We start from the raw sequence: 25,859 nt of genomic DNA on the forward strand, positions 1-25,859 counted from the left end.
CTTCCAGCCAACTAGCTCCAGGACATATGGGCTCAGCTTGGGTTCAGCCTTCATCCTTTTAGACTCTTCCCTTGGACATCCAGGAGAGTCTGTCTTTGGCTTCCAGGCTGCTGGGCCCATACAGCCAGGGTATTTTACGTCCTGACCATTCCTTCATGCCAGGTGAACCAGGTGGCATTATCACTGCGGAGCCCCGCCTTTCCTTACAGTTTCCTCCAGCTCCTCAGCATCATGGATGCTGCTTTCTTGCACTTCCAAAGCCACTTCCTTCCCCACCCACTCCTCACTCAGCTCCCCTGTGATGTTCCAATGACCATCTTTGTGCCCCCCCATTTCCAAGTGATCTCTGGCCTCCCTTTGGTCTCTGGGGGTTGGCATCCCCCCCCCTTCTTGACTGCCAGCGTCCCCAACCCTTTTACATCCTTTCCCTACCAATCCCCCACTATGTCTACCTTTCTACACACCCTCTGTCTTCCCCACAGGGTGCCCCAGGAGCTGCGGGGATGTCCATCATCGGGCCTCGAGGCCCCCCTGTAAGTTGCTGCTGTTATGGGGGGTGGGGGCAGGGTATAGCAGTTGGGGGAGTTAATGAGAAGAGCTTTGGGGGAATAAGGGTCAGCCTTGGCAGGGGCCTCTGGGTGTGGCCGTCCCACGTCCTGTGGTCATTCCTGTTGGTTCTCAGCATGGCTGTTGATGGTAAAGAAAGCGGGCTGACTAAATATACCTAAATTACTGCCTCCCCGGAGGGCTCCAGAGCCTAGTCTTTAGCCACAAAACTCCAGCAGCTGGGAGGCAGGAAGGTGGTGGCTGTTGTTTACGTGAGGGAAAAGTGTCTTGAGTAAGCGCCCTGCCCCAGCTGTCTTTGGAACTAATCTTGGCCTCCCGAAACCAGGGGCAAATGACCAAGTCCAGGTTCACTGAGCCCAGCTCCTGCTCCTGGTTCCAGTGAAACCCCAGCCCAAGCTCTGCCCCCAACCACACCCTCACAGTCAGTGTCAGGTCCTCTGAGTTACCTAGCACCTCCTGCCTTCCCTCTGACTGCCTGGAATGTAGGGGATGGACCCAGGAAGACAGCTCTGCATAGGAGGATGAGTGGGGTCACAGGGTGTCGGCTCACACGCCCTCAGTGAAGCCGGTATCAGTGAGGGAAGCAGGAATTGCAGCATGACCTAGCATGGCCTCTCCCCACAGAGGAGAAGGGGGGCTTGGACAGGGTCCTGTGTGGCTGTGGACCTCCTTTGCTCTGATGAGGACTATGAGAGACCTGTCACGTGATGAGAGAGGAGCAGGGAGCACAGCGAGAGATCCTGGGATGCACAGGGATGCTGGAAAAGTGTAGTAAGGTCTACATCAGCGGTCCTCAACCTTCCTAGTCCTACAGCCCTTTAATACGGTTCTTTAATTAGTATTGTTGCTACTTCATAACTGCAGTTTTGCTACTGTTGTGAATCGTAATGTAAACATGTGATATGCAAGACACCTATATGTGACCCCCAAGGGTTGGTGACCCACAGGTTGAGAATGGTTGGAGTAGCAGAGCAGGAAGTCACAGTGACAGGCACTGATCACATGCTAGGCCTCCGGCACAGGCAGGAGGTGTCCTCCCCCCCCCCATACCCCAGCACATCACAGGAGGAACCTGGAAACCCCATGCCCGTTTTGATTTGGTAATCACTCCAAAGTGGTAAGTGCAATGTTTTCTCAGTAGCCCTTGTTGGTGTCTCCAGTGATTTATGACACTTGGTGTCCTGCGCATGCCCAGAGTCCTCTGATATTGGCCACCGATCATCAGCCGGATGCTCAAACCACCCTAGCTGAGTGACACCAAGCTACCCCCTCAGTTGCCCCTGCTGCCCCGGCCTGGTGGGGATGGGAGATAGGTGGACAAAAGGTCTCTTGACAGCGGCAGCCGGTGACACTGGAATGCATGGCCTGGCTGAGAATAAATATTGCTTACCAGAACCAGCCTTAGCGGCCACCTGCCTACCCTTCTGGAGCAACAGGGGCCATCCAGGCACTTGGACAAGGATGACTCCCATTCCAGTGACACAAGGGCTTGGGACCCAGTGTCTAGGTGTCCACATGGGAGCCCCATGAAACAGAGTAGGAGGCTGGACCCCAAGGGGCACTAGGCAGGTCATGGCTAAGCTAGGGATACCTGCATGCCACCCCTCCACCCGGCTGCTCTTCAGACCAGCAGGAGAGATCTGAACTCCCACCCTTCAGGTAGATACACCTGCTGAGTGTGTCAGGAACCCAGAGCCTGCCAGGCACACAGGAGATGAGAGAAGCATGACTGTTTGCCCTCCAGGCCCATGATGACAATCTCATTGTCGGGGACAGTACAGATAATAGATGTTGTGACAAGGAGTAGTGGAGACACGGGAAAGGGAACCACCGGGCTCAGACCATGTCTGGAAGGAAGGGATAACTGGCCTACTCTCAAGGTCAAAGTCCACCCAGGAAAGGAAGGAGGGGAGGGGTGCCATGCTCCTTCTTCGGGAGAAGCACCTGGAAAGGACTGGACCGGAAAGCAAGGGTGAGGCTGGGAAGGCCAGCGAGGGCTTTGTGAGGTAGACTTGGTAAGATACTCAGAACTGTATTCCCAGGGCCCTTGGGTTGTGTTGAGTCGGTGAGGGACATAACAGAATGCAGCTCAGAGAGAGGCTGCTGCCTGTGCACAGCAGGAGAGCACTGAAGGAAAGAGGCTGATGAGTGAGTGCTAGTTAAATGCCCAGGGCCAAGAAATATATATTAGTACATGTGGTGTGTGTGAGTGTGTGTGTGTGTGTGTGTGAGCGTGTGTGAGTGTGTGTGTGAGTGTGTGTGTGAACATGTGTGTGAGTGTGTGTGTGTGAGCGTGTGTGAGTGTGTGTGAGTGTGTGTGTGAACATGTGTGTGAGTGTGTGTGTGTGAGTGTGTGTGAGTGTGTGTGTGAGTGTGTGTGTGAACATGTGTGTGAGTGTGTGTGTGAGCGTGTGTGAGTGTGTGTGTGAGTGTGTGAACATGTGTGTGAGTGTGTGTGAGTGTGTGTGTGAGTGTGTGTGTGTGTCTGTGTGTGTGTGTGAGTGTGTGTGTGTGAGTGTGTATGAGTGTATGAGTGTGTGTGTGAGCGTGTGTGAGTGTGTGTGTGAGTGTGTGTGTGTGTGAGCGTGTGTGTGTCTGTGTGTGTGTGTGAGTGTGTGTGTGAGTGTGGGTGAGCGTGTGTGTGAGTGTGTGTGTGTGAGAGTGTGTGTGAGTGTGTGTGTGTGAGTGAGTGTGTGTGAATGTGTGTGTGAGTGTGAGTGTGTGAGTGTGTATGAGTGTATGAGTGTGTGTGTGAGCGTGTGTGAGTGTGTGTGTGAGTGTGTGTGAGCGTGTGTGTGTGAGTGTGTGTGAGTGTATGTGTGTGTGAGCGTGTGTGAGTGTGAGAGTGTGTGTATGTGTGTGAGTGTGTGTGTGTGTGAGTGTGTGAGTGTGTGTGTATGCGTGTGAGTGTGTGTGTGTGAGTGTGTGAGTGTGTGAGCGTGTGTGTGAGTGTGAGTGTGTGTGAATGTGTGTGTGTGAGCATGTGTGTGAGCGTGTGAGTGTGTGTGTGTGTGAGTATGTGTGTGAGTATGTGTGTGAGTGTGTGTGAGTGTGCTGCATATTTGCCATGATGCAAATCATTGAGGTCAGAGGACAGCTTCGTGGAATCCACTCTCCCTTCCACCTTGACACGGGTTCCAGGGATCAAGTTCGGGCCATCCGTTGCATGCAGGCTTTACCCACTGAGCCACCTCCCCAGCCCTCCATCTTTTTCTGGATCGTGAATCTATCCATCCATTCTATCAAGACAGATTGTCAGTGAATAAGATACTCAGGTGGAATCTGTGAATGGTGGTGTGCACCTATAATGCCAGCACTTGGGAGATGGAGGCAGGAAGGTCAGGGGTTCAAGGCCAGCCCCACCTCTATTGTTGGTTGCAGGATACTTGAGCTACATGAGACCCTGTCTCCGAGAACCAGACCCCAAACCAAAAGGAAAGAATAGCAGGAGAAGACTAGGATGTCAAACATGAAGCTACAAACAGTAGGGCATAATATGAGCAACTGTGTTATAACTCCCAGAGAGAAGGCCCCTTTGAACATGGCAGAAAACCCAAAAGCCACAAGGAAAGTTTGTTTGTATAAACATGACCATCCTAGGTGGGTGAAAATGTACTAGGAACCCTTCAAAGACAAAAAGTGAGTTATCCTCTGCAAGGCGCTCTTCTTAGCAGACAGCATTAATCAGGCCAGATCAGAAAAGATAACCGAAAGGAGAAGAACAGGAAAAGCCAGACATTGCCTTCCACCCAGCTACTCAGGAGGCTGAGGCAGGAGGACCACTTGAGTTCAGGAGCTCAGGGCCAGCCTGAACAACATAGATCCTGTCTCAAATATATTTGTCTGTTTATACTCTTTACATAATGCACTATTACATAAATAATACATAATGCTAGTATATCATATTAAATATACACCATAATAATATGTTGCCTCAAACAGCTAGCTCTGCAGCCTGGAACCAGCTTGACCAGTGAGCACTGGGAGAGGTCATAAGCTCAGCATAAATTGAGATGTAAATTACAGTCCAGTTACAAGACTCCCCAACTGCCTTCTCCCCAAACCTCTCCAGGAAGCAGAATCCCATTTCCTTGTGGTCGATGACAACATCTCCCCCGCATCCCTCCAGTCCTGAAAAAGCCCTGGTGAGTCCCCGGACTTGGCCCTGGCTTGGAAGGATGCACCGTGCTTACTGGAGCAGGCACTGTAATTAGTGGACCATGTGATTATCTAAGCCACGTAAATATCAGCTGAGATGAACTGCTGAGAAGGTGCTTCTTGGAACCCTTCTCTCCTGACCTCTTCCTCGGGCCTCTCCGTGTCCAAAGCAGTTACAGAGAGTTTACATTGGGAGGTTTTGGAGATTACATTGCAATGGTTTCCGGGTTTCTCCTTAGGCCTATTCTTAGCAACACTTATCCTTGAGAGGAGAGAGGCCAGAGACCTTTGACATATGAGTGGTGTCTCTCTCTTGCCTTTGGATATTTGCCACAAGTCCATCCTGAGCCTGCAGCTGACTTTAGCTAGTTTTCCTGTGAACCAGCAGCATCTTACCCTGATACGGCGAAACGTCCTACTCCACCTTGGCCAGAAGGGTGACATGGATTCTGTGCCAAGGCCTCTGGATACTTCATCCACAGATCCAGAAAGGATCCAGGGAGCCTGGAAATAGTTCAGGGTCACAGCACGTGAGTTAGGAGAAACTGTCCCCTGAACAGGGCCTTGTTCCGGACCTTAAGACGTCCACGGATCCCAAGACACCCTGGGGAAATGGCTCAGTGAGTTAAAGCAAACAGCAAGCACCCGAGTTCAGGTCTCCAGTGCGCACATGTCAAGCCGGGCTCCACGGCACATGTCTGTGACCACAGCACCAGAGATGGAGACAGGAAGATCCCTGGAACTCACTAGTTAGTCCAGCCAAATCGGTGAGCTCTGGGTTCAGGAAAGAGACACTCTGTCCATTGAAACTTACAAAGAGAACAGTAGAGTTAGCATTTGGAATTGGACTCTAGCCTCTGGGTTCATATCTACATATACATGGGCACACACACACACACACACACACACACACGAACGTGTACACTTATGCATACAATAAATACAAGCAGTCTGGCTGCCTTCTGGAATGCCCTCTGGTCATCTTCATTCAACACACGCCCAATGGTGGAGCTTCTATTTCCAAAGGCATTGCAAGTATAATTGATGGTTGTTACATGACTTGATGAGATTACATAGTTATTCCCATTCTAGGGATGGGGAAGCTGAGGCGAGGGGAGCTTGGACAAGGGCTTAGTGTCACACAGTTGTTGATGACGGCAGAGTTAGAACTCAGCCTGCCAGACTCAACAGTCCATACTTGCAAAGAGGCTCTGTCATGTAAAGTGAGGGTGTCTCAAGCTGAGAGCTGCCGTGTCTTCAGGAAAGGCGGGTGAGCCACTATTCCCCGGGCAGATAGCTGACGTGTAGAGGAGACAGGAAGGGGGGTAACCAGGTCTGTACAACGATGCAGGAGAGGATGGCTTTCTCTTTTTTTAAAAAAAATTATGAAGGTGTATTTGTGCACCCCTTTAATTTCAGCACTTAGTAGGCAGAGGCAGGTGGATTTCCATGAGTCTTGGGCTAGCCTGGTCTACAGAGTAAGCTCCAAGACAGAGTTACAGAGTGAGACCCTGTCTGGAAAAAAACAAAAAACAAATTTTTATTACATGGTGCGTGTGTGTGTGTGTGTGTGTGTGTGTGTGTGTGTGTGTGTGCATGCACAAGTCATATAACAATTTGCAGGGACTAATTTTCTCCTCCCAGTGTGTGGACCCCAGGGATCAAACTGAAGTCATCAATCTTGGGGCAAGTGTTTTTACCTGCTGAGTCTTGCAAGAGCCTTGTATGGTATAAGCGTCAGGGAACTCTTGCTGGATCCTGAGGAGAGGGGAGCGATCGGGCTTTGGGCTTCTCCTCTCTGTTACCCTTGACCTTCGGGTTAGCCTCGCAGACCTGCAGCCATGGTTTAGTGTCGCTTGGGTACCTAACCGTTAGCCCTGGGCTATGGCCAGGAAACATGCTTCTAGTCCCCAGCTGTCTCCAGTCTGCAGTCTCAGGAAATGAACCTGGGTGTCTCTCCTCCTCCTCCCCGGGATCCAGAGGGTGCTCAGCTTCTGGGAAAAACCTGAGCAGCAGGGGCAACCTGACCCATTCTAGCGAGAAAACGGAAGGTCGAGTTCTGCAGACTTTGAAGCCATCCTTAGATTAGTGGCCATGAGAAATGCCTGTAAATAGAGAAATGGACCCAGTGTTGTCCCAGGACTTCTGTGCAGCTCAGAGTAAGCCATTCACTGTCCTGGCTGTCACACTGGTCTGTTGTCTATTTACACGTCAAAGCTCAGCATGCCCAAGCCCTGAGGAGTATCCCAGGGCACTTCTAGAAGTAGGCTCAAAGGATGCAGGCTGTTTCCATCCCTCTCTCCAGCCTGGTCCCTGCAGAAGCCCTCCTCCGTGCTCCCTTTCTGTCCTCTCCATCCTAGCCCACTCACAGGTGATAACACAGAGTCAGGGATGGGCTTGGCTCCGCCCTTCCTCCCTCATCCTCTATGCTCGGTTCTTTTCAGGGCCAGCCTGGTACCCGAGGATTCCCTGGATTCCCGGTAAGTGCAGAGGGTTTGGGTTAGCAGAGATAGGTAGGTTCCGAGCCTGGTTGGGTTAGAGCATATCAGCAAGACGATCTCTGAGGCCACATTTCCCCTCCTGAATCCTAGCCACTAAGGACCCACTCTATAACCTGTCATGGACCAGTAGCTCAGGGCTGGGCTCCTGCTACAAGAAAGGACAGGGATATCCATATAGACAGATAGTGGTGGCCAGGCAGGAGCTGAGTGAGTGAGCTTACAACTGGTCCATTCCATTTGATGCCAGGATGTGAATATGTGGTGGTCCTAGAAAGTGAGCTGATTGACCTCTGGCCAGGCTCCGAAGAGAGCAAGGTCTATCATTGGAAGCGGTAGTATGACGGCCGCTGGAGTATCCTTTAACCCTGGCCAGTGGAGCCTAGACTGAGCCTTAGGGATAGGACCAGGGGAGCAGCTGTCTCACTGCTGGCCAGCATTAGCTTTCAAGAAATGCTGTGGGGCCAGGAGATGGTGGCCCATGCCTTTAATCCCCGCACTTGGGAGGCAGAGGCAGGTGAAGCTCTGAGTTTGAGACCAGCCTGGTCTACAGAGGAATTCTAGGACAGCCAGGGCTACACAGAGAAATCCTGTCTTGCAAAAACAACAACAAAAAAAAAAGAAGAAGAAAGGAAGGAAGGAAGGAAGGAAGGAAGGAAGGAAGGAAGGAAGGAAGGAAGGAAGAAAGAAAGAAAGAAAGAAAGAAAGAAAGAAAGAAAGAAAGAAAGAAAGAAAGAAAGGAAAGAAAGAAAGAAAGAAAGAAAGAAAGAAAGAAAGGAAAAAGGAAAAAGAAAGATACACACATGTATGCATACATACATACATACATACATACATACATACATACATACATCGATCAGTGGATTCTGTGCCCAGGCCGCCTCCTGGGCAGGGGTCCTGGGAAGTTTGGTTTTTGCATCTAGCTTTTCTGTTTTTAGGGTCCCATTGGTCTTGATGGCAGGCCGGTAAGTGAGTTGACTCTTGGGGTAAGTAGACCCTTGAAATGGGCTCTGTCCTGCCTCTGACTAGCTCACTCACCTTGGGGCTCCTGGTCCTCCTACACCCCAGATTACTGAAAGATATTTTCCGCAAAAAGAAAACTGTTCAGATGGCCTTGCTAATGGGAAGGGGAAGAGGAGCTATTTGAATAAGTCACTCCTGACCTCAAGTGGGCAATCACTATGGTCAAGTTGGGTACCCGGTGTCCATAGACTTTGGTGGCTCTGTGAGAACAGGGGTCTGAAGGGGAAGGAGGCAGCAGGAAGAGCAGTGAGGTGGACTGGGACAGGCTGTCCTAGTATCACCAGAATGCCAAGGTATCTCCTATTCTCCTCAACATTGGGGTCCCCTCCACAGCCAAGGCTCCACATGTATACCTGGGTCCCCTCTGGTCACTAGACCACTAGACCTTGGTGTCCTGGGCCTAGCATTCATACGAGTTAGAAGATGGCTGCCTCGCCAAAGCTCTTGGAGTTCACAGTGATAATGTCTTCTCACCAGAAGGCCAGGTATCGTCCCCCACAAGCTGTCCTGGGTATATGGAATAGATACATCCAGAGTCCAGGGAGACGGGGCCACCTCTGCTCACCTTTGAAGAGCAGGTGACAACTAGTGCGCGTGGAAAAGTGAAAGGGGAAATGGTCCCGCCCCTGGCTCAGCCAACCTGCAGGTTAGGGTCTGAGTGAGAAGTGACCATGTGACCTCACCTGAGAGAGGAGAGAGGCTAACCTCAAAGATTAGGGAGGAGCGTGCTAGAGCAGGCAGGGTGAGGGACTCGGTGTTTTAACAATGTACATGAAATCTCTTTTCCTTTCAGGGCCACCCCGGACCTAAAGGGGAGACGGTAAGCCTCCCTACTCCCTTTCCTTCACATGATAGGTAGGTAGGGGACCAGCCTTGTCTGACTCCTGTGAAGGGGGAGCCTGCCGGTCACCCACCGTCAGCAGGCCCTAAGTCCTCACACCACACAGGGAGAAGTGGCAAGCTTTTTCTCTCCTGCACAGGACATAATCCAGAGTATTAATTAGGCAAGCCTTTTCTAACATGATGCTATCAACACTTTCGAGGTCAGGGTCAGAGGGGGTCCTAGGACATGGTGGCCTTTTACTTTCCCACAGTGGCTTCTCATGCAGATGCCCAGAGGCCCGGAGACCAGCACTCTGGTGGTTCCTCACAGGCCAGCATGGGCCTAACAGCTACCTCAGAAGCTCAGGCAAGGGTTCGAATTTACACCGTGTGAGACTAGAAATGGCTAGCCTCACCTTGAGCTAAGTGTGAGCACTGCTATTCTTGGCACTGGGAGGCAGAGGTGATGCCAGCCTCTTCTCTTCTGGCCCCGTAAAGGTCTGCAGAGCCTGTGCAAGTCCACACAGGCTTCTGTCCTGTACATCAGCAAGGGCCTCCTTAACCAGGACTTCCGTGCAGGTTCCTGAAAGCTTACCAGGCACTGAACCCTACTCCTCCCCAGAACCAAAGGATAAGACAACCTTGACAGAAATGCCAAGGCCCCTTGTGCCTTCCAGGGAGCTAAAAACCATGGATTAGGGGACCCGCCCCAGCTTGCTGTCTGTACCACAGGCCTCACACAGTGTGTCTGCAGCACTAGCCTACCTCACCCATGCCCCCAAACCTTTCTGACCAAGTTCAGTGGTCAGGAGAACAGGCAGCAGGCTGTGATGGGGTCTCCGGGGACCCCAAGTGAAGGATGTAAGGTCCCTCAGAGCAAAACACCCAACACCTAAGCCTCCCTTGTAGAGGGGTCTTTAAGATGTCAATGACTAGGAAAAAAAAAAAGGTGAGGGAACAGAGAGCAACTGGCTATGTCCACTGAGGCTTGGCCTAGAAGGTCAGCCCATTTTAGATGAGTTGGACATAGGCTGTCGTGACCCGTAAGACTTTGGGACAATCTGAGGAGCTGCTAGAAGCCCAGGATCTGTCCCCAACCCAACCAGGCATGTGTCTGTGATCTACCTACTCACTGACACCTGTCTTTTTTTTTTTTCCTCCCACAGGGCCTGGTGGGTCCTCGAGGACAACCGGTTTGTAGCTCCTCTTCCTTGTCCCCAGCAGGGAGGTTGGGGACCTTGTGGCCTGGGATTTGAGCCCTGACAGTCTTTTCCTTCTCTTTGTAGGGACCCCAGGGACAAAAGGGAGAAAAGGTAAGTGCCACTCATGCTTCCTAGAGCTGCACCCCAGGCTAAGCCTTCTGTCAGGCAGAAAGGGGTCACAGTGGCCAGAAAGAGGGATCATGGCGGGCACTTGTAGACCTGAGGTTTTTAGTCCCCCCCCCCCCCGCCCCCGGCAAAAAGATGTATTTATTTATTTTATGTATGTGAGTGCTTTCTATCTGGGTGCCAGAAGAGGGTGTCAGATCCCATTACAGATGGTCATGAGGAACCATGTGGGTGTTGGGATTTGAACTCAGGACCTCTGGAAGAGCAGCCAGTGCTCTTAACAACTGAGCCATCTCTCCAGCCTCCAGACCTGAGTTTAACAGAAACCCCAGAGGTTCCCAGTATATAAGAGAAAAACAACCACCTGTCTGTCTGAAGAGGGCAGTTGGGTCCTCTCTACCTGCCGCCCTTCACTCTGAGATAATGTGGACTCATAACCCCACTGGCCTGACTTTTTCCTAACTTCCTCCATGATCTGTTGTTCACTTTCTGGCCAAGATTGGTAGCTTTACCCCTGGGCAGTCGTGCAGGAGCCTGGGACTGTTAGCATGGGGAGGTATTTCCAGAACCCTGCTAGCCACAGCCATCATAGAGTCTGTTGAGCCCACCCAGTCTCTCTAAAGCTGTTGGCTGCTAACCCAGGGGTTGGGCTGACAACAGAGCTGGATATAATAATTCTTAATCCCACCATCATGGCAGAGGGCATGCAGGGGGGGGGGCTTGTCCCTGAACCCCATGGAGCCTCCTCTGGGAAGGCCCTAGGGGGTTCCTCCTATTGCCTGCTAGAGGCAAGGGAAGGGGGGGGCTTTTCATCTGCTTCAGAGGACCCAAGGCAGAGCAGTGGCACCATCCAGTGAGGAGATACATGGTGTGCTGCAGGTGTATAGATCTACCTAATACATGCCTGACGCCTCTCTCCTTCTCTCGCCTCCCTAGGGTCAGTGTGGAGAATACCCACACCGGGTAAGTGATGCTTCAAGTCAAGGGTGCTCTATGGTCTACACTGAAACCCAGCCACTGCCAGGGTTAGAGGGGGAGAGTGGGGGGGGCGCAGTTCTGAACAATATGAGGGACTTCTGAGTTAGTCATGGTTTCTGATGCCCCACATCTCCAGGAGGGGATATCATCTGGCCATGCCATCCTTTGGGGCAGAGTGTATCTTCCCTGCTACGAACACAGGAAGCCTGTGTCAGCAGGAACATTAGTGGGGGTGGGGTGTTTCTGGCCAGAGACTGTTCCTCCCCGACCCCTCCTGACCCTGAGTTTTCCTGGCTTCATGTAAGCAAAGGGAACTCAAGGTTCACTTGTGCTCTGACAGCAGAGCTCTTGCTGGGGACAGAAAGGGACAGAGCCCTTCCCTGATTCCTCCCGGAAGCCTCAGTGGAACAGCCTGTAGACCACACGTATCACGCCCAGGTCTGGGCAGTGAGTGAGAGGAGGATCATCTTAGGTGACCTTCCATCTCTAGGGACCTCAGTGTACCAGAAACATACAGTCTGTTGTCCTAGCTGCTACTACAGCTGGCAGGGTAGAGCCCATCACAGACCTCCGTCACTCTACCCCTCTCCCAACACAATCAGGCTCACAATGTACTTGACTCTTCAGGGTGTCAGGGAAGGTGTGGCTACTGTGGCTAGCCTCTGCCTAGCCTCTCAGATCACAGAAACCCATGTCAGTCCCTGACATCTGGGTCCTGGGATCAGAGAGAGGCTGTACTAGGTTTAGTATATAAGAGGTCTTACGGGTAGAGCTGGTTTGTCAGTGGGGAGTGCTTCAGGGCCCTGCTGTTCTGACCAGCCTGAGCCCGAGCCCGATGCAGCAATAGAGAAGGCCAGCTGTGTTTATTTGAAATGATAGTCTCGCACGATGGTTTTATTATCCAAAAGAAATACAGCATCCCCCACCTGGGCCCCCACCCACCCAGCACAGACACAATGCAACTGTTGGAGCTTCTGTAATATGCCATCAAGCCTATAGGAATGAATGCTCAGGTCAGGGAGAGCGGGCTCTCCGCCCCTCAGCCCTGCACAAGAGCAGAGAAGGGGTCAGGGATAGAAGGTTCCAGAAGTGTAGTCTAAGGACTACATTCAGGCAGGAATGGAAGATTTAAATACCCGTCTGGCAGGCAAGCTGATGTAGAAGAAAGTATGAGTAGGGAACCTAACTGGTTCCTTGCTTTCCAAGGGGTAAGTGGGGGGAGGGGTAGGCAGGAAGGGGAGGAGTGGATAGATGGGGAGGGGGGTACAGGGTGGGGGAGGAGTGTTGACTGATCTCCAAAGAGACCAGGCTACCAGAGAGGTAGGCTAGTCCCTACCTCTTGTCTAGCAGGAAAAGAAAGAGCTAGACCGTGAGTGGGAAGTCCGCTGGTATCAGGCAGGGCTGCTAGGAGGGTCTGTGGGCTTTCTCTTGCTCCCTGTGACCCCGTCTTTGCTGCCTTCCAAACCAGGAGTACCCAAGTGGCACGCTCGCAGCTCTGCGCTCCAACCCGATAATTTCCCTAAAGGTTTGTCGGTTCTCGAGGGGCCGGAGCCCCTCTTGGCTGAGACACTTCCTGCTTCCTGGACACAGAGCTCAACAGGGCACATCTCTGGGCCCCAGCACGGGAGGGTGGGGCTCTGCATGGCTCAGTGTGTGACAGCTGCCCCAGAGGGTGTAGCAGGAATAACCTTAGGAGGGCCCCCCAGATGGGCTCCTAATTCCCTAGCTGAGTGTGTTCTCAGCAGACATGGATGGCAGTTCTTGACATCCAACCCTCTGAAGCCTCTGGTGATCTGAGGAACCTTAAACACAGTTGGTTGAGCCCAAGGTCTTTGTCTTCATATGGGTTCTAAGCTTCAAACCATTTCCTCAAGTTCCACCTATGCGAGCAGGGAGAGGCAGCAGAAATGACCCCAAATGAAAATGATATTAGATAATGTGATCGCAAGCTGCCTCTCCTCCTAGAAGTGGCTGGCCGTTCCCGAGGCTTCTTTCCTGAGTGTGCCAGCCCCAGAGTGAAGCCTCAGCAGCACTTAGTGCGTGCCACACAAGCCACACCCTCTGCCAGCTCAGTCCCGGGAGCCAGGCTTAGCCTCCCTTGACCATGGGCCTCAAGATTCGCTGACACCAGCCTTTTTTTTGTCCCACCAAAAAGGAACCCACAGGGGACCACACGCCAGCCTGGCTCCACGCACCAATTTAGCTCATTCTGTGGCTCTCGGATGCTCAGCCCAGTAGCCGCTGTCCACCCAGCAGGCCCGGGTGGAGCAGGCCCGGGTGGGGCAGTGCAGTGTTGGGTGGTACATCCCACGGCCTGAGCAGCCTGGCATGGCTTCAGAGGTAGGCTTGGCCAGGGAGAGCCCCTCTTCTGGAACTCACGGGGGCTGCTAGCCAGTATCCAGAGCTGAAGGAGGATGTTTATAGGAGAGCCAGAGGCGGGATCAGCATTGTGGTATCTGTCCCTTGAGCTGGGCCTCAGGGGTGCCGTTCCTCCAATCCATCCTACACTTATCTCTCCTCCTCTTCTCTTCTCTCCACTTGGCCTTCTTGGTGACTTCCTGCATCGTTCTGAATACCTGCGACCTCTGGCCTTTGCCCTCTGGGCTTCCATCTCGTATCTCTCCTCAGCTGTTGCCTCTCCTCAATTCAGTGCGGCTGGCACCACCTCCAGTCATTAAAAGGCGGACCTTCCAGGTAGATACCGGGTGGGGCTTTTCAGGGGCGTGGCACCATGTGGGGGTCCTGACAGGCCAGCTGGGTCATCCATTATGCTAGAACCTGCTGCTTCTAACGGTTACGGTGAATTAGACGGGTAATGCCATACATGTGAGAATACACAGCACACGGGCCCCAACTACAGGCATTCTGACATCCATTTTGCAGGCCCAACTTTAAGTCTTTCAGTGGGTCGTGAGTCAAGCGCCACCGACTTTATCGCACAGATAAAGGCTCAGGACGTTGCCTGAGGTCACTGCCCATCGAAAGGAGAGCAAAGAACTTTCACCCAAGTTCTCTGTCTGTTCCCAGTTCTGTAAAATAAGAACAGGCATGGGGACGGTGATAAAATTGAGGCTCAGAGAAAGAATCTCCCAATGTTACAGGAGTAGCTGGAGGATCAGTGGACTTAGGAACCAGGCCTCTGGTGCCTGTGCTCACACTCGCTGTGTGAGTGAGCCTAGACATGCGGCCTGCTACCTGACCACGCAGAGCCTGGATGTGAGGAAGGAAGGTATTGGTAGAGCTGCTTGACCCAACAACCAACAGGCAAATGCCTACTTTCCTATCTTCCTGCCTTGCTGCCTCCAAGGAGGGTTGGCCAGGAACAGGTCCCTGGGGACAAGGCACAGCTTTGTCCCTACAGTCTGAGGTCACATGAGGCCAGGGGCTGCCTGTCTTACTTTTCATTTGCCTTCTATGGCCCAGGTAGTCCCCAGGGCCCAGGGAGCTGGGAGTGGCAGGGTCTTGAGCTTCTTGCCTGCTGAGTCCCATAGCTCGGGAGCACGGATACTCATGTACCTGACTGAATAGGACTGAAAACTCACACCGACGATCAGCTAAAAATACAGAGTCACGTGGTACACGTGCAGCTAGGGATCGCATTACCCACCAAATCCTCGAGAGCCTGAGGGCTGCTCAGGAGGCGGCTAGCTGGCCAGGCCCACTGACTTCAGCTCATGCTGCTGCAGACAGGCCCTGCTTTTAGGGAAGCTGAGGTGGTGCTTCTAAACACGCCCACCCCGCTCTCCGAACACGGCTAAGTATAGCCACGCTTGCACTGGCTGCTGTTTGTTGGACATTACTGGTGAGACCTTGCTTGTGAGAACTCTGCCTGATGGGTTGGTTATAAGGCATCGTCTGGGGTGGCTCAGTTAGTAAATTGCTTGTCGGGCAAGCAGGAAGAGCCAAGTTTGGATCCCTAAGCACAGGCTGGTAATCGAAGTCCTAGGGTAGTAAAGACTGGAGAATCCCTGGGGCATTCTAGCCAAGCCACCTTGGCCTAACTGGTGATCTCCAGGTCCCAGAGAGAGACCCTGTCTCAAAACAAATGACAACAGCCCCTGAGGAAGGACACCCAAGACTGATGTCTGCCTTACACACACACACACACACACACACACACACACACAAACCACGCATGATTAATTGCACAGGCTGTATACCAGCTCTCTGTGGACCAAAGTTTTCATTTCCAGTTAGTAGAGGAAGACCCGAGAGCAGTGGTTCTAATGCTCCGATTACTTATTAACACAGTTCCTCGTGTGGTGGTGACCCCCCCCCAACTGTAAAATTATTTTCATTGCTACTTCATAACTGTAATGCTGCTATGGTTACCAATCGTAATGTAAGTAGCTGATGTGCAGATAGTCTTAGGTGATGCCTATGAAAGGGTCATTTGATCCCAAAGGGATCATGACTCTCAGGTTGAGAACCACTGTCCAAGAGGGTCCAGAAGTAGATCTGGCCACCCCCTGTTGCTGTATCTGTGTCCAAGACACAGAGACGGCCATGCCAGAATTTTCTGCACTGGCCCTGACCTGGTGTCCAAAGCAGAGCCAGCAGGAGTTGACCTCATGGCTGCTACAGATTCTCTGGGGAATAAGGGTTTTACACCGCCAGCCATCGTGGGACATGAGACGGCTTACCCATTTCCGATCGGTAGATCTGTATTGGTTGTACATGTCAGGCAAGCTGGGCTCAGGTTGGCAGAAAGGGCTGTATGAGGGCTGCTGTGCTTAGCAGAGGGTGCTGGAGTCCCTTCCACAGCAAAAGCTTCTGGCTGATGAGCCCCGTTCCAGGGAGCAGTGAGCCAAACGAAACTCAGTGGCCTCTGACCTGGGGGTCTCATCTGATCCCCTGCAACAGATCATCCAAACCAGCCAACGCTGAGACAGGAAACAGGGACCCTGTGCTCCTAGGAGGCCTGGGGCTGAGGTGGATGATGGACTTGCTACATTAAGAGATAGAGGCGGGCCGCAGACCACCTGGGCTGAGCTCTGACATCAGGCCAGGACAGGCCAAGCACAGGGGGCTTGGGTGCAGGCCAAGGGTTGTCCCTTACTCACTGTCTTGTCTGTCTCTGCCACTACTGCCAGGCCCGCTGCCCTGGCAACCATGTCCCCTAGAAGGCCCACAGCTCAGTAACTCCACGCCTTGGTCCTCTTCCTGCTGCCATTAGCTCCTGCATGCAGTCGCCATCGCTGTCACTGTCACCACAGCGTCGTCATCCGATCACTGCCCCACCGCCCCCACCGCCTTCCGAGCAGGCTCCACAGAGGCCTCAGCAGATGCATGGCACAGGGCGGGCAGTGTGACTGCTGCTCCCAGATCTTCTCTCTAACACATGTTTTCTCTAACTTCAGGGGGAACAAAGCCAGGCTGGCATCCAAGGCCCTCCAGGGCCACCAGGCCCCCCAGGACCTATAGGGCCACCTGTAAGTATCCCTTCCTCTCTTCTTCAAGACTTACTCCCTAGAAGTCTCCAGAACCCTCTAAGCCTTGAATGGCAATCCAATGACTGAAACATTTTGTCAAGGGCCTGAACACCGGTGGCCTATGCAAGGAACTATCTATGCCTGAGACTCCTACATACCCTGTTGTCACTCACAACTCTACCAGCACACCTGCAGGGATATGCCAGTCATGGCCTCCAGGGGGCAGTCTAATAAGCTACCACCTTATGCCACTGCTGAGTAGTTGGGCAAAGTCCCAAGGGCCTTTGGTTTAAGAAAACTCTTGGTTTAAGAAAACTGGAGTCAGGGCAGTGGATTCCTGAAAGGTTCAAGGGGGTGTGGCCTCTGATGACTATATCTATCAAGGTCAATGCAGGATCCAAGCTACTGGGCCACATTCCAGGTAAGCTGCCCTGTCATCCCGGGACCTGAGGATTGACAGCCACTGCTGGGAACAGGTGCCATAGACACCTCCTTCCAATGACAGAGCAACCCCCATCTCACTCATTTTGCAAACTCTGGTCAAGACCATGTCCTCCACAGCCACAACAGCACAGAAATAGTTGTGCACAGAGATAGTGTGTCTGATAATCACTCAAGGTCATGCCTAGGTCCCTCAGCCATCCAGAAGGGTCCCTGTGAAATGGACAGCACCTCTGGCCACCGTTATCTCTGGTTCAGCCAGGCAGGAGGGCTGCACTGTAGTGACAGCCTGCATTGCTCAGAAACTGGCTATGCAAAAATAAATAAATAAATAAATAAATAAATAAATAAATAAATAAGCCAAAAGGTTTATTTACAGAATTTTCCCTCCCAAGACTCCAGAGGGAAGGTCAGTCTTGCCTCCATCAGTCTGTAGATGGGAAAGTAGAAAAACTGACAGGAAATCAATTTGGGAAACCGAGCAAAACCAAGCTCTCAAAGTGCCCCAAATTTACTGTTTTGGCAACTACTACCCTCTGACCCGGTACTGGGCTCCCATACCCTGTGTGACAGTTAGCCAGGCTTCTGTTCGTGTGTTCATTTGTTTCTTCGTAGTCTGTTTATAAGAATGAACCCAGAGTGTCTTTTATACCACTTAAAACAGACTTCATGGTTTTCTCCAGCCTATGCTTATTGCCAGACCTCTGCCCAAGAGCACAGTATCCAACTACCCCCGGCCTCTCCCTTGATGCCCACACCAGCTTACCATGGCCAGCTGCTGTGGTCACCACCATGGAGAGGGGGACAGCGGGCTCTTCTCTAGGGGGTCGGAGCCTTGCAGGGCAAGGTCAGCTTTCCAGCAAGGGTCCTCAATTAGGAGGTGCATGGGTAAAGCCACACTGCCAATTTAGCCCTAGGCCACTGACCTACTTTCCAGTGGGTGAGCGCGGCAGGGTTGCCCACAGTACCCACATGGCTCCAATCAGGGATGTCAGCCTATTGTCCCCGTGTGCCCTCCCCAGGTTTCAGTTGCTCCCCCAGCACATCCTGGAGCTATCTGGGGGGTGGGGGGCTCTCTACTCCAGCCTCTGCTGTGAACATGGCTAACGGCACCCACTTGCTTGCTTCCACAGGGTTTACCAGGGCCTCCTGGACCAAAGGTAAGCGCTCCCCTGGGGGGCAATGGAAGCTTTAGGAGAAGGGTTCCCCGGGATGTCAGCTGAGCGGGGAGCTCAGATGGACTGAAGCAGAGCGACGGATTAAGAGTGGCCCATGTGTAAGGTCCTACTGGAACCTCTTTCTTGGTTACATTAGGTATTCAGGCTGGCTGAGCGAGCGCTATGGTTGGCACAGGAAGTACAACCATACTGAGACCTAGTGGATCAGTGTTTGCCTGCGATGCTGGAGGCCCTGGGTTTGAATCCCCAATGCGTCATAGAGTGTGACAGCTTATACCCTGTTCCCAGAAAGTGGAGGCAAGAGGAACAGAAGTTCAGGGTTACTTATAGCTATATAACAAGCTAGAGGACCAGCCTGGGCTACACAAGACCCTGTCTTTCCGGGAGTGGGGAAATCTAAGAAAAAAAGAAAAGAAGAAAGTACAATCTTGACTGCCTGAGAGTTTGTGTTCTCTCTGGAAACACAAGGCAGCCAGATGCCAGGGCATGGTCACAGTGTCCCCAAGCTGTCATATACAGAAAAAACTCCAAAGTGATCTGATCACTTGTGAAATTTTGCCTGGAAGCCCATGATGACAAAAAAAAAAAAAAAAAAAAAAAAAAAAATGCCCTCACTTTGAAGTTAGAAACCCTGGGGACCAAAGCACTGATGGTGGCCATCATTTTATAGACTTTAGAGAGCTGGGCCGGGCTGCAGAGAAGACCCTTTGCTAGAACCCAAACTGGATGTCCCTGGGTCTCTAACAAGCTGACCCCTCCCCGCACCCTTCAGCCATCAGAACAGTATCTGGGGACCTTGGATGGCACAGAGGGCTGTTGCTGGGGTCTAGGGAACCTCCAGAGAACAGGGGTGTCATGGGGAGGCAGAAGGTATTGTGTAGCAAAGAACACTAGCTGGTCTGGCATGGAAAACCATTTGGCTTTTCTTTTTTTTACACCCAGGGAGACCCAGGGATCCAGGGCTATCATGGCCGCAAGGTAAGCAGGAGGGGGAGGGGAGGACACTACCTCTTCCTTAGGGAGTCCAAGAGGGGCCTTATTACAGGGGTGCACTCAGGTCAGGGTTGGGTGGAAAACAGTGTCTGTTCACACCTGTACCAGCCATGTGAGCCTCGGTGTGTGTTTATAAGGGTGTCTGAACAATCACGAACAAATGGGAGTTGATGGGACAGCCTTGGCAAGCTGGTGGCCCAACCCAGCTTCAAGTAAGGAAGTGTGTCTCCTTTTGATCTGGGTAGCTGTGGCTGGTTTCTGCACTGGGTGAGCCAGAATACTGGGCTCCCTCTGACACAAGCTCCACGCTGAACCTGGAGGGAATATAGACAGACCTAGCTCTGCTCTTGGACAGTTCTCAGGCCAGACAGACAAGCATTCCTGCACAGATTGCCTATTAAGCGCTACCACTAGAAAGCCAGGTTGAAATCAAGGTGGAAAGATAGACCCCAAGTGGGAAGAGTTGAGGGCGCTTCCTAGGAGAAAATAGCCAAGAGCTGAACCACGCATATGTATCGGCTAACTAGTGCTGTGTAACAAAGTATCCCAAATTGGCTGGCTTAAAATCACGATTATTTCTTATGTTCCAGTGGATTGGGGGAGGGTAGGTCCAGGACAGCCTCGAGGTGAGCAGGTTCAAATACAAGTGATTTGAAATACAAATCCAGTGTCCTTGCATACAGCAATTCCTAAGACCCTTCTGTTCAAATAGGTCACACAGCCAAGTTACCTACACGGGACTGGTTCTGACTGCTTGATTCAAGGGGTAGAAAAACTTTGTGGAAATTTTTGGTCAGTCTCTGTGGTCCTTTAGCAAATCTGGAAGCAAATAGCATTTTAGACAAGGAAAACATTTGAGCCAAGGCCGGGAAGCAGTCACTACAATAGCCATTAGAGCATAGTGCTTTTTAGTGAACGCCAGCCGTAGGCCAAGCATTGTCCTGCAACACAACCTGAACTGTTTCCAATTCTATAACCCCTGGGGCTGCTGAAATTTCCTCCCACCTAGCAAATGGGGAAACTGAGGCTCACCCAAATCTCAGCTAGGAGAAGTCAGAACAAGAATTCAAGTCAGGCCTGGGTCCTTCTCAGGGTACCAGTGTTACAAGGATCCCAGCCACTGGCTGGGAAGCTCCAGAATCTTCTAGAACCTTCCTGAATGAGAAATTCAGCAGGAAGGAAAGGTATGGGTGGGGGAGGAGGAAGGGGGAGGAGGAGGGATCTTGGAGAGAGACTCACTTGGCCAGGAGCACACACCTCACTGTCTGGGTTCTGGTGGCTGCCTTTGCTGTGGTGTTTTATGGGTGCCTGGTGGGGGAAACGGTGAGACACGAGAGATCTTTAATTAGTTCTGCATAAACTGAGAAGCTTGCACTCTGTCAGGAAGTGGAAATTATAGCCCCCATTCTCTCACCCAGACTCACAAAATTTATTGCCTCCTGATGCAGCACCGGTCTGTTTTCCCATTAGTAGTCAGATTGGCTTTCATGCTGCGAAGAGGCAGAGGAGTCCCCTGGGTCATGGCAGTGCCCTTGGCTGGGACTGTGTTGTGACGGGTGGTGTCTGCCTCTGCTGCAAAGCAGAAGTCCAGGGAGCTGCTGCCCTGAGGCTGGACCCGTGCGCACCCTCCTGCTCCACGGGAGCAGGTGCTAGCAAGGTCCAGTCAATCCAGTACCACTGAGGGAGGGGTGGCTGGCTCAGGCCCAGAGTACTCTCCCCTGACAGAACAGGACTGTGCTGCTCTCCATGGTGGCCCTCCATGGTGACAGTTCTAACTACCATCAGTGACTTCCTAAAGCCAGGTGCCAGGAGCTACTGGCCTAGGCTACAGGTCTGACTCAGTCTACAGGAGTCAAGGTTACAATCCCTTCTTGCTCAGGGAAGCCATGGCTTCCTAGGCACAGACTGACCACACACATCCCCTGGAAGCCTTTTTTTGAGCTTTGTGAGGTACCTCGGGCCCCATCTTTTCATCCTATGTCTAGGACAGTTAGAGCCTCCTCAGCCGCAGGACTCAGGGACAGCCAGCTCAGCCCATCCCTCCCGCCGACCCCGCCCATCCCTCCAGCTGACCCCGCCCCTCACCCCCCCCCCCCCAGAAGTCTCTTCTCATAGATTCTCATTGTACTGGCCATAGCTGCCCCTTCTACCTCTCAGAGCCTTCACCCCTCCCAGCCATCTTCCAGGTAGCTTCAGTACCCCACATCTGTGTCTCTCCCCCTCTTCTGGTATCCTCATCCTGTCGCCTACGCCTCAGTGCGCCCTAGCCCACTAGCAGAGGGACCCCCTGCAAGGAGACATGTGCTTCCTTCACAGTCCTGACGTCAGGCGCTTGTCACTCACGTACCCAAAAGCAAGCGTAGCCATGGCTTCAGGTCTTAGTTTGGCCAACGTGCATTGGCACCTGCCTCGCTCTGCCCTTACCGCAGCCGGGGCAGAGAGACCGTTATCGCCTGGGCGTTAGCACTTCGCCTAAAGTTGCCCAGATGGTGAGGGAGTTCTCAACCTGTATTAATTTAGAGGCATGATGGACGTGGGCACACGTTTCTCCCTCCCTCCGGGGGAGGGGGGTGACCAGTGATGGTCACACTGAACTGAGACAGCTATGCAGCCACCCCATTGTGATCACAGTAAAAGAGGGGGCGTCCTTAGTGTAGCAGGTAGACCTGCCACATAAGCTCCTCCCGCTCTGTCTCCCAGGCACAATTTAATTTCTCACCCTATGAAGTAGGAGAAGGAGATCCTCCCTCCATCATGCCCGCTAGCTGGATCTGGTGTCCACTTAGCCAGCCAGGCTGGCTTCTCCTGGTTAGCACTGCCCAGACTTTGCATGTGTTTGTATACCAGTGTGGTACCTGTTTGGCCCAGATTTATGGCCTTAACTATATTGCACAATGCAAAACATCATCTCAAACACCACCCATCACAACCTTGGGTCTCCTTCAGATCACTGTGGGTCACAAACCTGATGGATGTGAAAATCCTAGGGCATCAGAGTTAGTTCTGTGTCTGGTGTACCCCATATGATCTGTGAGGTATTTTTGTAGAGGACCAAAACCTAGGGCACACATTCTGGAGGAGGCAGAGTTCTGTGGAATGAGGATCGACATTGTTACAGGTGCCACCTTATGCCACGCCCTCTTTTTTGAGTCCAGGCTTACCTTAAACCCATTTGGTAGTCGCCGATGGCTTTGAGCATCTGTTCCTTCTGACTTCCCAAGTGCTGGGACTATAGCGGTCCACCGCCACACCCAGGTTATGTGGGCTAGGGATTGAACCTAGGGGTTTGAGCCTCTCCCTCTGCCCTGTAGAGCATTGGATTGTCTCCTGTTCAAGTCCCCCTCTGATCTCAAGTTTGTTTCCCCTTAGCCCAGAGCTGGGAGGTAGGGACGCCTGCTCTGTCTGACTCCAAAGCCTTAGCCTGAATGACTTTGCTAACCTGTGTGTTAGTGTCTCCAAGGGAATTTAGTGTTCTGAAAGGCTTCCCCTGGAAGGAAATGAGGCAGATGGTGAGATGTTGTCTTTGTGGAAACAAAGATCACGGCTGGGTTCAGACCTTGCAGGTCAGAGGATGTAGGTGCATGGGTACCTCGTTTAGATGAACTGAGAGCATGCTTCGCCCAGTGGGTAGCCCTCGCTAACTGAGCAGGTGCTTGCTTCTGAAACAGCTATCTCAGACCTCAGCTACTCCTGACAGATCCATGTGGTCCCCTGGCTCACAGAGGGTCCAAGTGACCCAAGTCTCCTGAGTTATTTCCATGCAGCAGAGGGAACACACCATTTTTTGTCAACGTTGGGAAGTCCCAGTGAGAACATTCAGACTTCTAAAAAGGGTGCAGATAAGAACAAGGAGACATGAGCCCCAGACCCGGGGCCTCCAGGGGACTGGCCCGACCCCAGCCCCCACTCCGTGACCTCTGGCCTCTGCTCTGCCCTCCAGAGACCACAGACTAATGAGAACTGACTTCTCCTTTGGGACTGAGAACATATCAACAGATCTCAAATTTCGATTACAAGCCAGCCGTCCTTCCAAAGCCCCAAGCCTTCAATGGGGCACAGGACCCAGGAATTCCCTGGATCACTTCCTGCCAGCCCTAATTACCGGAGGACCTGGGATTTCCAGGGTTCCGGTCCTTGCTTCTGGGCAGGGAAGCAGGAACTCAGTCACCTTTTTCCAGGAAGGACAGACCAAGAACTCTCGCTTGGAACAAAGTGTCTTTCTCCTACCCTCGTAACCCAGGGTAGAACTCCGCAGCCCTCTCAGCCACTCAGCCAGGCAATTCCCCATCCCCTGCAGAGAACAAAGATGGTTTTCACTGACCGCTCTACAAGAGCCCTGGCCTCAAGTTAGGGAAACCCCTTCATCTCCACTGCCTGCCAGCCCTTCACTTGGCTTCAGCCAGTGATGAAGCCCCACCCCTGCTCCTTCCAGACAGACCTTTTGCCAAGTCCCCGTGCATCTTGTTCAACAAACAGTAAATCACCATTTAGGAGGCCACACCCACCAGCCAAGCTTGTACCATCCTGTCATCTGTAGAGAGGATGGGTCCTCCCACTAAGAAACTTCAAAGGACACAGGACTTGTTGAGACTGGAGGGGTAGGGACACATGAAGGGGCTCTAGGAGCTGGGACAGACCTTCAAGGTCACTTAGTGCAACCCCTTCCACCCATTTGTCTCCTGAGCACAGTGACAGTGGTGTCCCCCACCCCCACCACCTGAGGCTTCTCTTCATTGTTTCTTGTCACTTGTGTTAAAGAGCCAGCATCCCCCCCCCCCCAAGGGTGGCTGGCTGCCTGGGAGTCACAACCTGTGCCATCATATACTGGGAGGAGGGACTATGACCCTTGGGGACACTTAGAGCACCCACTCGCCCAGCCACAAAATGGTCCAGAGGGGTTGTGGAGAGCCCCTCCACCCACCCGAGCCTTTAGGGATCCCGACTGGGAAGGCAGAGGCAGACAGGAATCAGAGCCATCCTGGTATGCTTGGATAGCTGAGATCCAAGCCCCAAAGCCAGGCGTGGTACCCAGCCAGCGGGGCCACGCTGAGCACAGTTCCCCCTGTGCGTTTGGGCCATAGAAAAGGAAGCCCGAGATCTCACAGAGGCACAGCCTCAATGTGTTGTTCTCCTTCACCTATGGCCACGCCAGCCCCTGCTTGGGTCTTGGGTCCTGAAGGGTGCCCTCCCCTCCATCCAGGAAGCAACGTGCTCTGGCCTGTTCAGAGGTCAGACAGGGCAAGCCCCTAGGCTGGAGCCGCGTAGTGAGGCTAATGAGAGTGGAGAGAGCACTGGTGTGGGGTCAGCATGGCGCCCCACCTTCCTGCCCAGCAAGAGGGCGGCAGCAAGTCCTGAGGCCCCGAGGCCAAGATCAACCGAAGGGGATGGGGCAGGAACAGGAAGGGGATCAGTTAACCTATGGAGACTCTTTCTAGACTTGTGTGTTTCACCTAAAGCTAAGCCCTTTCTCTGGAGCTAGGGACCGAGCATCTCCTCTCCAGTTCTGGCTGATTTGCCTACCAAGAGCCACGCAGGAATCCAGGGCAGGGCTGGGAGTGGGGGCAGGGCAGGGGGGTGCAGGAGTATAGATCTAGGCTTAGCTCACTGTGCAGCACGGACTCAGGGAGGGAGTTGGCTGACACCTAGCCCAGCTCCACACGGGAGATAGGAGGGTGTTCTGAGACCTTGCAGAAAGCTAAGGAACCACCACCACCAAAAACCAGAAGGGCAGGGCGACAAACTGAAGCGTCTGAGCTGCCAGGACCTCCCAAGGTAACTTTCTTCCAACATCACTGCACACACCGGGGGACTCTGTCTGGGGACTTCTGTCTGGGTCAGTGAGGTAGAGTCCAGTGAGCTGTTATCAGGGGACCTGTTCCTCTAGAGATGAGTGCCACTGAGGACCCCGAGGGGACTTGAAGACCACTGAGGTCAAGATGGCGAAGTTCAGAGTAGGTCCTCCTGCACCCTCTGCTGGCCACAGGGCAGACTTGCCTGTGCTGGCTGGACCCCTCAGGCACCCAGGGCGGAAGAGGATTTACTTGGTGTCTGGGGCCTTCTGTGGCACTCAGGCACTTGGCTCCGGGAGGGTGAGTGTGATGGATGTTGTCTGTCACTGACAGGCGTGAAAGTGTGTCTGGATAACAAGTGCAAAGTGGCTGAGGCAGAAGGATCACAATTGTGGGCTACAGAGTGCGCTCAAGGCGAGCCTGCACAGCTTGGTGAGACCCTGTCTCAGAATGAAAAGTAAAGGCATCTCATGAGGCTCGAGATCAAGCCTTGGGTTGGGTCACTAGGAATTCGGGATACAAAATGGTTCCGGCTGGGTGTGGGACCCAGCACCAGGACATGGGGACAGTAAAGTGTCTCACGGAAGAATAAATATGGCTTTGTGCTGAAGAAGTGTCAGAGAGCCACGAGGCCGAGGAAGTGGCTGGCCTG

At 52.7% G+C, this 25,859-nt stretch overlaps 1 protein-coding gene across 1 annotated transcript in view; it reads left to right on the plus strand.

Moving 5' to 3' along the window:
* LOC127670145 (collagen alpha-1(XIII) chain) overlaps positions 1-25,859 on the plus strand; it is a 124,048-nt gene that overhangs the window by 48,813 nt on the left and 49,376 nt on the right. The window contains exons 6-16 of the mRNA XM_052164460.1: positions 483-533; positions 7,170-7,205; positions 8,162-8,188; positions 9,040-9,066; positions 10,235-10,261; positions 10,355-10,381; positions 11,333-11,359; positions 12,843-12,899; positions 16,735-16,806; positions 18,381-18,407; positions 19,368-19,403. Of these exons, the coding sequence (XP_052020420.1) occupies positions 483-533; positions 7,170-7,205; positions 8,162-8,188; positions 9,040-9,066; positions 10,235-10,261; positions 10,355-10,381; positions 11,333-11,359; positions 12,843-12,899; positions 16,735-16,806; positions 18,381-18,407; positions 19,368-19,403 (414 nt within the window). The remainder of the gene's footprint in view (positions 1-482; positions 534-7,169; positions 7,206-8,161; positions 8,189-9,039; positions 9,067-10,234; positions 10,262-10,354; positions 10,382-11,332; positions 11,360-12,842; positions 12,900-16,734; positions 16,807-18,380; positions 18,408-19,367; positions 19,404-25,859) is intronic.

This window comes from Apodemus sylvaticus, chromosome 19 (genome assembly GCF_947179515.1).
Source record: "Apodemus sylvaticus chromosome 19, mApoSyl1.1, whole genome shotgun sequence".
NCBI classification, from domain to species: domain Eukaryota; kingdom Metazoa; phylum Chordata; class Mammalia; order Rodentia; family Muridae; genus Apodemus; species Apodemus sylvaticus.